The following is a 12,411-nucleotide window of genomic DNA, read 5'->3' as shown; positions in this document are numbered from 1 at the left end:
GTAAATATGTATGAGTAATGAATAAAGGACAAGACACAGGCTGCTTAGTTCCTCAGAGTCAGGTGTCATGGCGATGCTGAACAGACAGTAATGACTGCGTACCTTTCTGGTTCTTCAATATATTACCTTGTATTTCATACACAAAATTACTAAAAAAAAATCATAAAACTACCTACAGGCTATATGCAACCATATGCTGTAAATGAAATATAAATGAATTTCGTGCATAGACTTGGGCCCCATCCCTGTTATGTGAGCAAAAGCATTACACATGCATAGGTACAGTATTCCAAAATCTCAAAATATCCCAAATCCGAGACCCTTTCGACCCCAAGACACTTTTCTCTGGAACTTATCTCTGACTTATGAGGAGGACCCTTTGTATTACACGTTGAGTTCTGATAAAATTTAATTTTTAGGATTCAGGATGACATCTCCAAGGAATGACCCACCAACTAAACATTATTTGATTTAATATATTTCTATGTGATGGACCACCCACCCAGTAGATGTGCCATGAGCATTTTGTCCAACACTTCTGAAATGCCCCCCATTCTCATGCTCTAGATATGCCCCTGGATGCCATGGTATGTGAAAGCTCAATTGGATAGTCAGAGCTCTAACTATACCTTTAGTTCTGGAATAACCACTGAATCATGTCCCCTTCATTCAAGGCCAAGAGTACAGGGGGAAGGGACAGGCATTTAGTCAACCCGAGACCAACAGATTAATCCAACATGTCATTAGGAAATCATATCTGTGGATTCAAGGACCTGCTGCTAGTTTCCCAAGAGTCACCTGGCAGAAGACATCACCTAGAATAGTTGAACTGATCCAGAAATCCCTTTTAGAAAGAGTCCATTGCAAAGCAATACAGTACACCCCTAAACATCACAAAGGTTAGGTTACTGAAAACCCTGCAAAGTCCCAAAACTGCAAAGTTCGTACATGAAAAGCCCAAACTGCCAAAAAACAAAGAAAACACACTCCAGGTGTTCGAAATACATTACATTAAAATGGATAGAATAGTTAATGTAAAGCAACAGAGCTCACTATAAAGCAATAAAAATACTGTATGGTAAAATAAATATGCACACTTAAACCATCCTTTATGATTTCTTTTGCTCCTGACTGTCACCACTTACACCAGCCATACTGGTAGCACCGCTAGCCAGGCTAGCACCACCACTTGCACTAACACCTGCAGCACTGTCACCACTTGCACTAACACCTGCAGCAGTCACCACTTACACTATCACTATAATTTGGAAAAACATTCATAGAGTCCTAGCTTTGTCCCTGATAATTAGAGTCAACACTTATGTGATGGTGGTTCATATCTTGTCCAAATACTGAAAGCCTTTTCCATGTTACTCATAACAGGGTCTCTAAGATACTTTATCATGCTGGCAACACTCGTAACACTCAGGACAATGCACTTGTGAATCTACCTTTCTTCTTTTTTTATGTAGCAAATGCTTGACTCATTCATGCCATAATGGCAACCACAGGCAGCTTAGCTCATACCACTCTTCAACTTATCAAGTACGTAACTCCATTTCTCCACCATAGTCAGCACCTTCCTTACCTTGGCAGGCATGCCAATAGAGCTCCAGCAGGTGCAGGGCATTTACGAGGCATGGTGAGAGAGTAGGGAAAGGCGGTATGGATACATAAACAAAAAAGTTCTTTGCGGGCTGGCAGTGCAGGTAGCAGTGAGAGCGGGCAAGTGTGGAACTCCTTCGCGCCACTGCAGAGACCCCTTGTGGCCAGTACTGAAAATTGTCACACATGACGCACAACCTCCCTCCCAAAGCAACATGTAATGCAATCCGCTAAGGAGTGACGGATGAGATGTTTAAACCTCTGATGTTTAAGGGTTTACTGTACTACATTTTAAAACACCTTTTTTTTATTGAACATTCACTTACCAGACAAAAAAGAATATGCTTGGTGCAGGTAGTCAGAGTATCCTTTATTCTCAAAAAGTGGCATGGACACCTTCCACACAGCATGGAGGAGCCAACCATTTCCCTGCTGTTCAGCTGAGTTCCCCACCCAGAAGAAAAGGCAATACCACAGCAGCCCACGATGGAATTCCCATGTACCATCAAATTGTTCTTGGAACCCCACCATTTGCTTTTGAGTTGCACATAAACTACATAGCCAATCATCTGTTAGGAGAAGGAAATCATTCAAATTCTTGAAATACATATCAACATCCTATTTATGCAACAAATTCATGTTAAAACTACTGCAACTGTACATTAAATGACACTTAACAGTAAAAATTGTCCTCAGAGAATATAGAGATCATGTTTGTGGTAAATAAAACTATAAATTTACTTTATCAATGATGTAGTACACGGTCATTTTGGACTAAATTTCCACTGACCCCCAATTTAAAAATTATTCAACTCTTTCAGTGATATGTCAAAAGAGACAATATGTTGTTGATGGCAATGATCCAGTATCTCCACCTACTTGGTAGAATGTAGATATCTTAAAAGTAACCAAATAAAACTTACCCTCAGGAGCTTCCACCAACCCAGAGCACTTCTTGTTGAGATGAAACCATGCCCCCCGAGGACAGTTTTCTCTTCTGGCGCACTCTACAAGACCATCATTTAAGGGTTTCTTGCAACAGAAATAAAAGGGGCGCCCACAACGTTCTGAACAGGGTAAGCGTGCCTTTTCTCGAAAATTTACACAATCACCGAAGGAGCATTCTGAAAATTTGTTTAAATTGAATCCATCTGCTTTTGAGTAAAATACTGAAATATCAGTTAAATTATATATTTCTAATGACAATTTCTTTTATTATTATATTAATTCCATCACATTGAGAGAGTTTCACTATGTTCCATGACCTCATCTAATTAAATTTCAAGTACAGTTTGGAAAGTCACTGATGGCCTGCAATCCTGGTTTCTTGTTCCTTGAAGAGATCAGTAAAAATCCAGGAATTATCCACCTCAATCAATATCATTACTCATTCTAAAGCATATCTTGACAAGTCTGATGGGGAAATTATTGTCCAACTAATAAGATGTGAGAATATAATACACTTTTGAATGCTGGAGCAGTTCACATGAAGAGTCAACTTCATTTTTGTTTTACAGTACAGCATGCCCTTCAAATTGGGTTAGGTTCTCGAAATGGTCGCGAATCGCCAAATCCGTGAATAACATTTGCTGACCATGGGGATGGGGGTACATTTTTATGTAAAATTAAAATATATTCTCTTTATGTGTTTGCCCTTAGGACAATTATTTCTTTTACCTGTATTGTATATGTGTGTGTAGACACACACACAAAAAAAAACATAGAAATAAATACAGTTGGGTCTTCATTTACGCGGTCAATTGAACCCGTGGAGTACCGCGTAAAACGAGAAACGCGTAAATGAAATAACAGAACTTACGAGATTAATTGAAATAGAGACTGGGCCGACCCCCAAACTCCACTTTTTCTGACACAATACGTACGTTGTAGTAAAAATAGTATCTTAACTTTATGATGGTATGCACACACACATAATATAGAAGAGAAATATCAATAAGAGAATAATATACTGTACCAGGTAAAAGAAAAATCAAGGTTTAACACTTATGTTAGGTTAGGTTAGAAAAAAATCAAGGTTTAACACTTACGTTAGGTTAGGCTAGGTTAGAAAAAATCAAGGTTTAACACTTACGTTAGGTTAGGTTAGAAAAAATCAAGGTTTAACACTTACGTTAGGTTAGGTTTAACACTTACGTTAGGTTAGGTTAGAAAAAATCAAGGTTTAACACTTACGTTAGGTTAGGTTTAACACTTACGTTAGGTTAGGTTAGGTTTAACACTTACGTTAGGTTAGGTTAGGTTTAACACTTACGTTAGGTTAGGTTAGGTTTAACACTTACGTTAGGTTAGGTTAGGTTTAACACTTACGTTAGTAGAAGAGATGGGTCGGCATACGTTGATGGGGGCTGGTTCCGAGGCAGAGGGCAGATTACTGGCCCTCAGGTGAATCACCATCACTATCCACCATAGTTGTCAGGGCCTCCCTGACAAATCCCTCAAAGTCCATAGCGTCAATGTCACTATCACTGGCTTGGGCTGGCTGTGGTGGGTTGCGGGCTAAGAAGTCTGTGATGTTACGCTGACGGCTAGTGTTGATGTGCTCGTGATACATCTGGATGTACGGCTCCATAGTCTGCAACAGCTGGTTATTGAAGACTTCATAGTGGTGATCGTCAGGGTAGTTGGAAAGGACGAGCTTGAGTTTCTCTGCAAACTCGATGGCATCCTTAACATTACCATGCGTTAACTTGTGTTCTTCTCAGGATGACGCACCACCTGCCTCTTCACTGACGTCATCGTCTTCTAACATCTCGTCGGCAGTAACCTCAGGATCCCTTATCACCTCCATAATGTCGTCGTTGGTGGTCTCGGAGAGGCCTGCAGCTGTAACACTCTGCGCAGCTTCTCTTGCAAGGTCCACTGCCACTGCAACAGACTGAACCTCACCAGCCACAGGTTGACTCTGCCTCCCACCTGGGACACCTTGTAACACATGCCGCCATGCGTGACGAATCGTTGCCACAGACAGCTGCTCCTATGCCTCCACCAAGATATCAACAGCTTTCTTTAAGTTAAATTTCTTCCAAAACTGTTTGACGTGAACTTCTTGATCCGCCAACTCTTGTTCCTTGTCGTCGCTTTGGCTATCGCTATCGGTGTCACCCAGGTTATGCAACTCATCCTTGGTGTTGGTGGAGTCGTTCAGGAGCTTAAACTTCTTTGTAGAGAATGCAGCCTTAACGTTGCATATCAACTCCTGGTCCATGGGCTGGATTAACGACATAGTGTTGGGAGGAAGGAAGACCACTTTTACGTTGGGGTGACGATCCAACAGTAGGGGCGAGTGTCCTGGTGCGCTGTCAAGGAGCAACAGTGTTGAATGGAACATTCTGTTGCTCGCAGAATTTCTTGATGTCGGGAACGAAACAGTCGTCAAACCAGGAGAGGGACAGAGCAGTGAACATCCACGCCTTACGTGCGGTTAGCCAGTGGACATTTAGCTTGGTCATGTCCATGTTCTTGTAGGCGTGCGGCTTGCGGGCTGTGTTGATCACCAATAACTTGAGCTTACAGGTACCGGAGGCATTGGTGGTAAACAGGACCGTGATGCGCTCCTTCTGCAACTTTCGGCCCCGACACTTGCTGGGAGACTTGACAACGAAGGTCTTGAAAGGTAGCTTTTTCCAAAACAGACCGTATTCATCCATGTTGAACACCTGGTCGTCAGTGTACTGTCCTTCCTCCATAACTTCTCGCAAGAATGGAGGAAAATCCCTAGCCGCAACACAGTCAGCACTCGCTCCTTCACCACCAATGTTAATGTTGGTGATCTTGTTCCTCTTCTTAAACCCTTGCAGCCACCCAGAGGAAGCATTGATGGGTTTGGGCTCTGCAATTCCCATCTTACGTGCCACTGCTATGTGCAGTTCACGTGTGTAGTCCTGAAATGACCGTGTGTCCACCGCCATGTTAAGTTTTGCCTGACGAATCAAGTAGCTCACAAGTAAATTCTCCGTCTTGAGCAGTACCTTGTTCTGACAGTACTTCACCATTGAAGCACCTGCAGACTTTGTGATGTTCATGTGTTCTTTTATCTTGGCGGCATCCTTCTTGATCGTCCTGATCGTCGATTCGTTTACGCCATGCTTGCGCGCCAAATCAACTTGTCTCTTTCCTTTTTCTAAATCTTGTACGATCTTGTACTTAACTTAGGGAATGCCGTATCTTCTTTGGCTTAGGGCGGCTGGGTCCAGGTAATGCAAGGTTTTTCTGTGGTGGTAGGGTTCCAGTGGATGCCATTCTTACGAGATTAGCAGGCACAATAGAACACAGTTTACACGGAGTGACTGGGAGGAGAGCGAATGACGCGGCTAGGTCAGCGGATTCTTCCCTCCAGTGGCAGGGCACGTCATATTACATTAAACCAATCACAGCTAGCGGGGGAGGGAGGTAAGGATGCGTGGCCCAATCACAGTCCGATACGTCATATGACGTCACCGATAACGCAACAACGACATATTGCTTCACCTTACTCGCGCCGCTTGCCCAAGCATGGAGGGAGATTTAAATCCAAAAATGGCGCGGTGCAGCTGGACCGCCAGCTGCTCTCAGCCTTCATGGGGTAAGGACGTGTGTAGTCGGCGCTGCCCGCTAATGCGGCCGTGGTCTCTTGATCATGGAGACAGCTGCCAGCCCGGTCTGTCGGGTCTTCCCCTCCCCCATCTCCGCCTTCCCATCTGGATTTATCAACATCCTCACACCAACAGTACAGTGCAAAGATTGACGATCAACCCACAGGTGATATACAAAAGTGGCAATTTCAACTCGAAGAAAAGCACAAAAACACAGCAATACTGATTGTGGCTGGATCTGACCTAACCTGACCTGACCTCACGGCTTCACCTGACCTAACCTGAAGGATGGAGCACACCTGCATTGCCCCAAGCTACTGCCCTGGCCACGTGGCCACACACCTGCCCAACCGCATCCAGCCCATACGAGCACGAACTGATTGCTACAAGAACAGCCCAGTCCCAACCATTGTAAAAATTATCAACACCTAATTATTATATATCATATTTGTATTACTTATGTTACTTGTACATCATTTGTAAATCAAATAAACCATTCCCCGATTTTGTAATTGTATATTTTCAGCCTTCCGGCTGCCATGCTCTTTCAATAAACCGTTAATTATTATTATTATTATTATTATTATTATTATTAAATGACCAAATTTACCACGTTATTAAAGCATTTCAATTCGGGCAAGGCACCAAGTAAATGACCAAACGCGTAAACAAAAACCGTGTAATACAATGGGAAAATCCTCTCACAAATACAGTAATCAGAAACAGATTTATTAAAAATGTGACAATTTACCCTCGTCTACTTTTTTTTTTTTACAATTTCAGCCCATGTATAGCCACAATTGTGCTACAGAGGCAACAGTACCACCTCTTGCAGAATGCAAACACGACTTTATCTGCTCTTTCTTCGCTCTCACGATCCATATTGTAAACTCATTCACTCCATATAACTTAGCCACTGCAGTAGGACCCATACCATGTTCAAGTTTATCCAAAATCTCTCCGTTCTCCTTCAGACTAAGCAGCAGCTTCTTCTTACCAAGACGTTCTGGTTGGCTTCCTTTCCCACTTATAGGCCGTTTTCCGCTCCCACTGGGTTCTGTTGTGTGTCAGCCATCACGAAGTTACTCAGTAGAGGAAGAAGCGATCACTAACTCAGACAGTGTGTGTGAGTAACTACTGAATAGTGCGTTTTTTCCCAACTGAGAAAAGATACCCCGCCCCCTCCTCATGAGTTACAGCTGATTGGCTGTTTCAAACCAGTCCGATTTCGTCCTGAAGTAATGATGCATTTCTAAATGAGTTTACTGTATTCATAATCGTTGGGATGACCGTTTCTGACGAGAAAGATATTTAGCTGAATTATATAAAGATACATACAGTCAGTTCTGCTATAACGCAATAGTTGTGTTCTTGTAAAACATCGTGCTATAGAAATTCGCGTAATAGAAATAACAGGGCTTATGGAGAAAATAGGGTTAGGTGCAGATTACTCCAAATTGAAAAAATATTTCGTAGTTAGCCTAACGCAAAGGATAGCACAGTCTAAACAAATGTTACATTCATATCTAATAATGAAATCATACAGTAAATGTTACACTTTACCTTGAAAAAATATGAATATAACTTGATGGGGGAGAAGGTTGATGTTGAGGGCTTTTCTTCAAGTGTTATAGCCTTTCTTTTACGATCACCACCGGAAATGCGATCACCAGAACGCTTCCCGGAGATATTCTTCTTTTCCATAGTCACAAAATTGAAGAAACAGTAATCAGAATTCACTGAGGACGCTTAAAAACTTCGCACGTGTTTCAAACTGAAAGTGTGGAGAACAGAGCGCACGGGTCTAAAACGCTATGTATTTTGTTTTTCTCTCTTATTTAAAATTTTACAATTTACATATACAGTTGTACCCCACTTAACGCGGTCAATAGAACCCAGAGGGTCCCGTGTTAAGTGAAATCCGCGTTAAGTGAACAACAGAACATATGGGATTAATTCCAATAGAAACCGGCCCGACCCCCAAACTCCACTTTTTGAAGACACATAACTATGTTCTAGTAAAAATAACATCATAATTTTATGATGGTACATGCACACAATTAATACTTAAGAGAAATAGAGAAATACAGTCGCCAAGTTAATGTCCATTCAAATAATGGACTCAACTCCCTCCCCCTCTCACACTACACTGCCGGCTCTTCCCTCTCTGAGAAATTTTTGGGGGAAAACCACTAAATTTAAATAAATAATACCTCAAACTAAAGTTAGGATAATACAATTGACATTGCTGGATTCCTTGTAAGACCATGAATATTTTGAATATAAATGTCATATATTTTGCACAAAAGATAACATTCTTACTCAGATTAAACATTTTATCTAAAATTTGTATGTCTAATGCAAAATATATGATGTTTATATTCAAAATGATCATCAAATTATAAGAATTCCAGCAATGTAAATTATATTCTGACCGGGTAATTTGTATGAATTTTATGAGCTAAAACAAATATCTCCAGTTAATAAAAAAAAAAAATATTCTTCACAGGGTAACAGATGGTCGGTCGGTCCCTCCCTCCCCCCACCCCCCACCAACCGTCCCAAGGAGATGTGTGGGAAAACCAGAATACTTAACTTTTTTGTAATAAATAATACCTCAAACTAAAGTTAGGATAATATAATTGACATTGCTGGATTCCTTGTAAGACCAGGAATATTTTGAATAAAAATGTCATATATTTTGCACAAAAGATAACATAGTTACTTAGAGAAATAATTTTATCTAAAATTTGTATGTCTAATGCAAAATATATGATGTTTATATTCAAAATGATCACCAAATTATAAGAATTCCAGCAATGTAAATTATATTCTGGCCGGGTAATTTGTATGAATTTTATGAGCTAAAACAGGCAGTCAGGCAGGGTGGCGGGTGGGGCAAATCTAAAAATAGCGTCTGGAGCCGGACACTCACCGCGTACATGTGGAAAAAATCCGTGTTAAGTGAAAGTTCAGCTCTGGCGAGGCACCGCGTATATGATAAAACGCGTTAAGTGAAAGTTCACCTCTGGCGAGGCACCGCGTATATGATAAAACGCGTTAAGTGAAACCGCGTTAGGCGGGGTAATACTGTACTATACAGGTATACTGTATACATAAATATTACACAAATTATTTCTGCAATTGTTCACAAACAAAACACATAAATCAATTGAACATGTGATGTCGAACGTGAACTGTAAACACTGCATAACCCCGCGCCAAGCCACAACACTGTACAGTACACTTTAAACGCTACGTATTTAGTTTTTCTTTTATTTAAATTTTTACAATTTCCTCTATATATAAGTAAATTGTAATTTACATATTTTTCATATTATGTTACATCGCCCACAAAACATGAGAAACGTTTGAGTCCCCCAGTAGAGATGTCCGTTCTCTATCCACTTCAGGATGTCTTAGTCCTCCGTTTTCTTTTTGTGTACTCGCTCAGGGACTCAAGTATTTCTGTATATAACACAGGATGATAAGGGAATTTGAAATTATGAGTGAATAAATTTATTATACAGTGATCAATTAACATAGTTTTGATGTGTTTAAGTAGTATTCAGGCGCCTTCAGCCTAGTAATGTTACGACATTCGTATCACTCACTGTAAACCACGAATTCCACCCATACACAGAGAGAGAGAGACCAAGCGCTCTGTATACATTACACACACATAAATGTTACATACCGTATATCTCGGCCTATTTTATAATCACAGTCATGTACTGTACTGAATATTCTATGTAAAAAATAAAAATTTTAAATGAATTATTTATAGTGTGGTCGACTTCCTACACAAAGACGGGCTATAAATAACCTACTTATCTCCTCTCCATCTATTACCCTCTGTTCTCAGAGGTGTCTTGGTAAATAACTTTTGTTTGTTTATTTTCATTGTTTGTCTAATTTATCATGTTGTATCAAAGTAATATTACTAAAAATTTTAGGCAGCTACCAAACAGGGAGATACTACCGCCTGGGAAGATATTGTCTAATGGTAGATCCTACTTCCATATGGCATCACGAAAATTGTGACCAAGTCTTAGGTTGCTGATCTATCTTTCTGCCTCATTTACACACACTTGCAGAATTTCAATTGTTTCTCTTCCTTTGACAACACAACATACATACAATATAATTTTTCTCACCTTTGATCTTTTTTCCTTTTTGCATTTATTTATGGTTGGTTATTTAAAATAAGGCCAATTCACTTAAAGCATTGGAACCGGCTGGTGTACACTAGTGACTCACTTAAGCGTCAGTTATTTAACTGGAACTAATGTCGGTGTGAGCAAAATATTTCCATTTACTTGAAATAGATATGCCGATTTATTTGTTTATTTATTTATTTATAATATACTGTAATATATTAAATATACTGCAAGTACTTTCTTTAATTTATATCGTACTTGTTTCGCGAAAAAGGGAAGCTACCATTATATCTGGTAGGTGAAGTTGACCAGACATTCATGGTGATCATTAAGGACCAAACTCCGAATCCATGACGTGACTTCTGTTCATCATTTATATCCTAAATTTACCACTGTCGGTAGTTTCAAGAATTAACGCAGTCATTTACTGAATATTCTTTGTAAAAAAATAAATTTTAAATGAATTATTTATAGGAGATAAGTATTATGATCAGTAAATATACAGATACTGTATGCATTACTGACCACCTCCGAACACAAGGACGGCTAAAAATAGCAACAGGCGGTCACAGTCAAGGTCACTTTCCCTTTCTTGTCACTGGCAAATGGGAGGGTGGTGATGATAGCAGCTGTGTTTATTACCGGGGTATATTGTTCTTTTACGGTATGTTAGACAGGTTTATAATACATTTTTATTATTTTAATATACCGGTAATCTTCATTTTAATCCAGCTTCCCAAACGTAAGTTTCAGTATAAAATAATTAGTGGTAGGACCTTGTGAGTGGTTTACTGTATACATAAATTATTTCTGCAATTCTTCACAAACAAAACACATAAATCAATTGAACATGTGATGTCGAACGTGAACTGTAAACACTGCATAACCCCGCGCCAAGCGACAGCACTGTACAGTACACTTTAAACGCTACGTATTTTGTTTTTCTCTCCTATTTAAAATTTTACAATTTACATATACTGTACAGGTATTTCTTCACAAACAAAACACATAAATCAATTGAACATGTGATGTCGAACATGAACTGTAAACACTGCATAACCCCGCGCCAAGCCACAGCACTGTACAGTACACTTTAAACGCTACGTATTTAGTTTTTCTCTTTTATTTAAATGTTTACAATTTACATATATACATACTATACATAAATATTACATATATTATTTCTGCAATTGTTCACAAACAAAACACATAACTCAATTGAACATGTGATGTCGAACGTGAAATGTAAACACTGCATAACCCCGCGCCAAGCCACAACCGTTCGAGTGGAATCGCGTTAGAACAAACGCGTTCGCGTTTTACAAATATTGTTCCTCTATTCATCAATCGCGTTAGAGCCAATTCGCGTTGTCAAAACACGCGTTATAGCAGAACTCGCTGTACCCTCATTATTTCAAACATAAGTACGTAGGAAGTTTATCAAGTATTATACATGAATTAACTGTTAAACTCTGGTAGCAAATTCACACTTTCGGAGGATGCATTTAATATACAGTGGTCCCTCGGTTAACGAACTCAATCCGTTCCAGAAGGTCGTTCGTTAACCGAAAAGTTCGTTAACCGAAACCATTGTTTCAATGGGTTTTTGGGTAATTGGTTCCAGCTCACCGAAAATTGCGTAAATTCAACAAAAAAGGTGGAAAAGTACACTTACTTTGAGGTGTGTATGTAGAAGGCTCCTGGATGATGATGATGATGATGATGATGATGATGATGATGATGATGATGATGGGAATTAGAATGGGGGTGGAGGAGAAGGAAGAAGAGAAGGCATTGGGGTGGAAGAGAAGTCACCCCATGGCACCATTTCACCCATAAAATTTTAGTTCTCTTGGTGTATTTCAAGATTATTTTCTTTAAATCAACACTGCACTGCATTATATATTGTCAATATGTAAAATATATTTCAAAATGACCAATAATTTGCTTGGAAACACAGAAAAAAGCATTTAGTTGAAGAGAGTCTCAAGCAAGATGTTACCTCCAGTGAAAACAGAGAGAGACTAACGCCTGTTTGCTGTGTTAAGAGGCTG

The 12,411-nt window shown here is 39.7% G+C and overlaps 1 protein-coding gene across 1 annotated transcript in view; it reads right to left on the bottom strand.

Moving 5' to 3' along the window:
• LOC121873209 overlaps window positions 1-12,411 on the bottom strand; it is a 209,441-nt gene that overhangs the window by 27,970 nt on the left and 169,060 nt on the right. Inside the window, exons 11-12 of the mRNA XM_042376562.1 lie at window positions 2,529-2,729; window positions 1,932-2,174 (exon numbers count right to left, since the gene is read on the bottom strand). Coding sequence (XP_042232496.1) covers window positions 1,932-2,174; window positions 2,529-2,729 — 444 coding nt within the window. The remainder of the gene's footprint in view (window positions 1-1,931; window positions 2,175-2,528; window positions 2,730-12,411) is intronic.

Source organism: Homarus americanus, unplaced genomic scaffold, assembly GCF_018991925.1.
Source record: "Homarus americanus isolate GMGI-L3 unplaced genomic scaffold, GMGI_Hamer_2.0 scaffold32929, whole genome shotgun sequence".
In the NCBI taxonomy this organism is placed as follows: domain Eukaryota; kingdom Metazoa; phylum Arthropoda; class Malacostraca; order Decapoda; family Nephropidae; genus Homarus; species Homarus americanus.
This window is presented reverse-complemented; position numbering and strand designations above follow the sequence as displayed.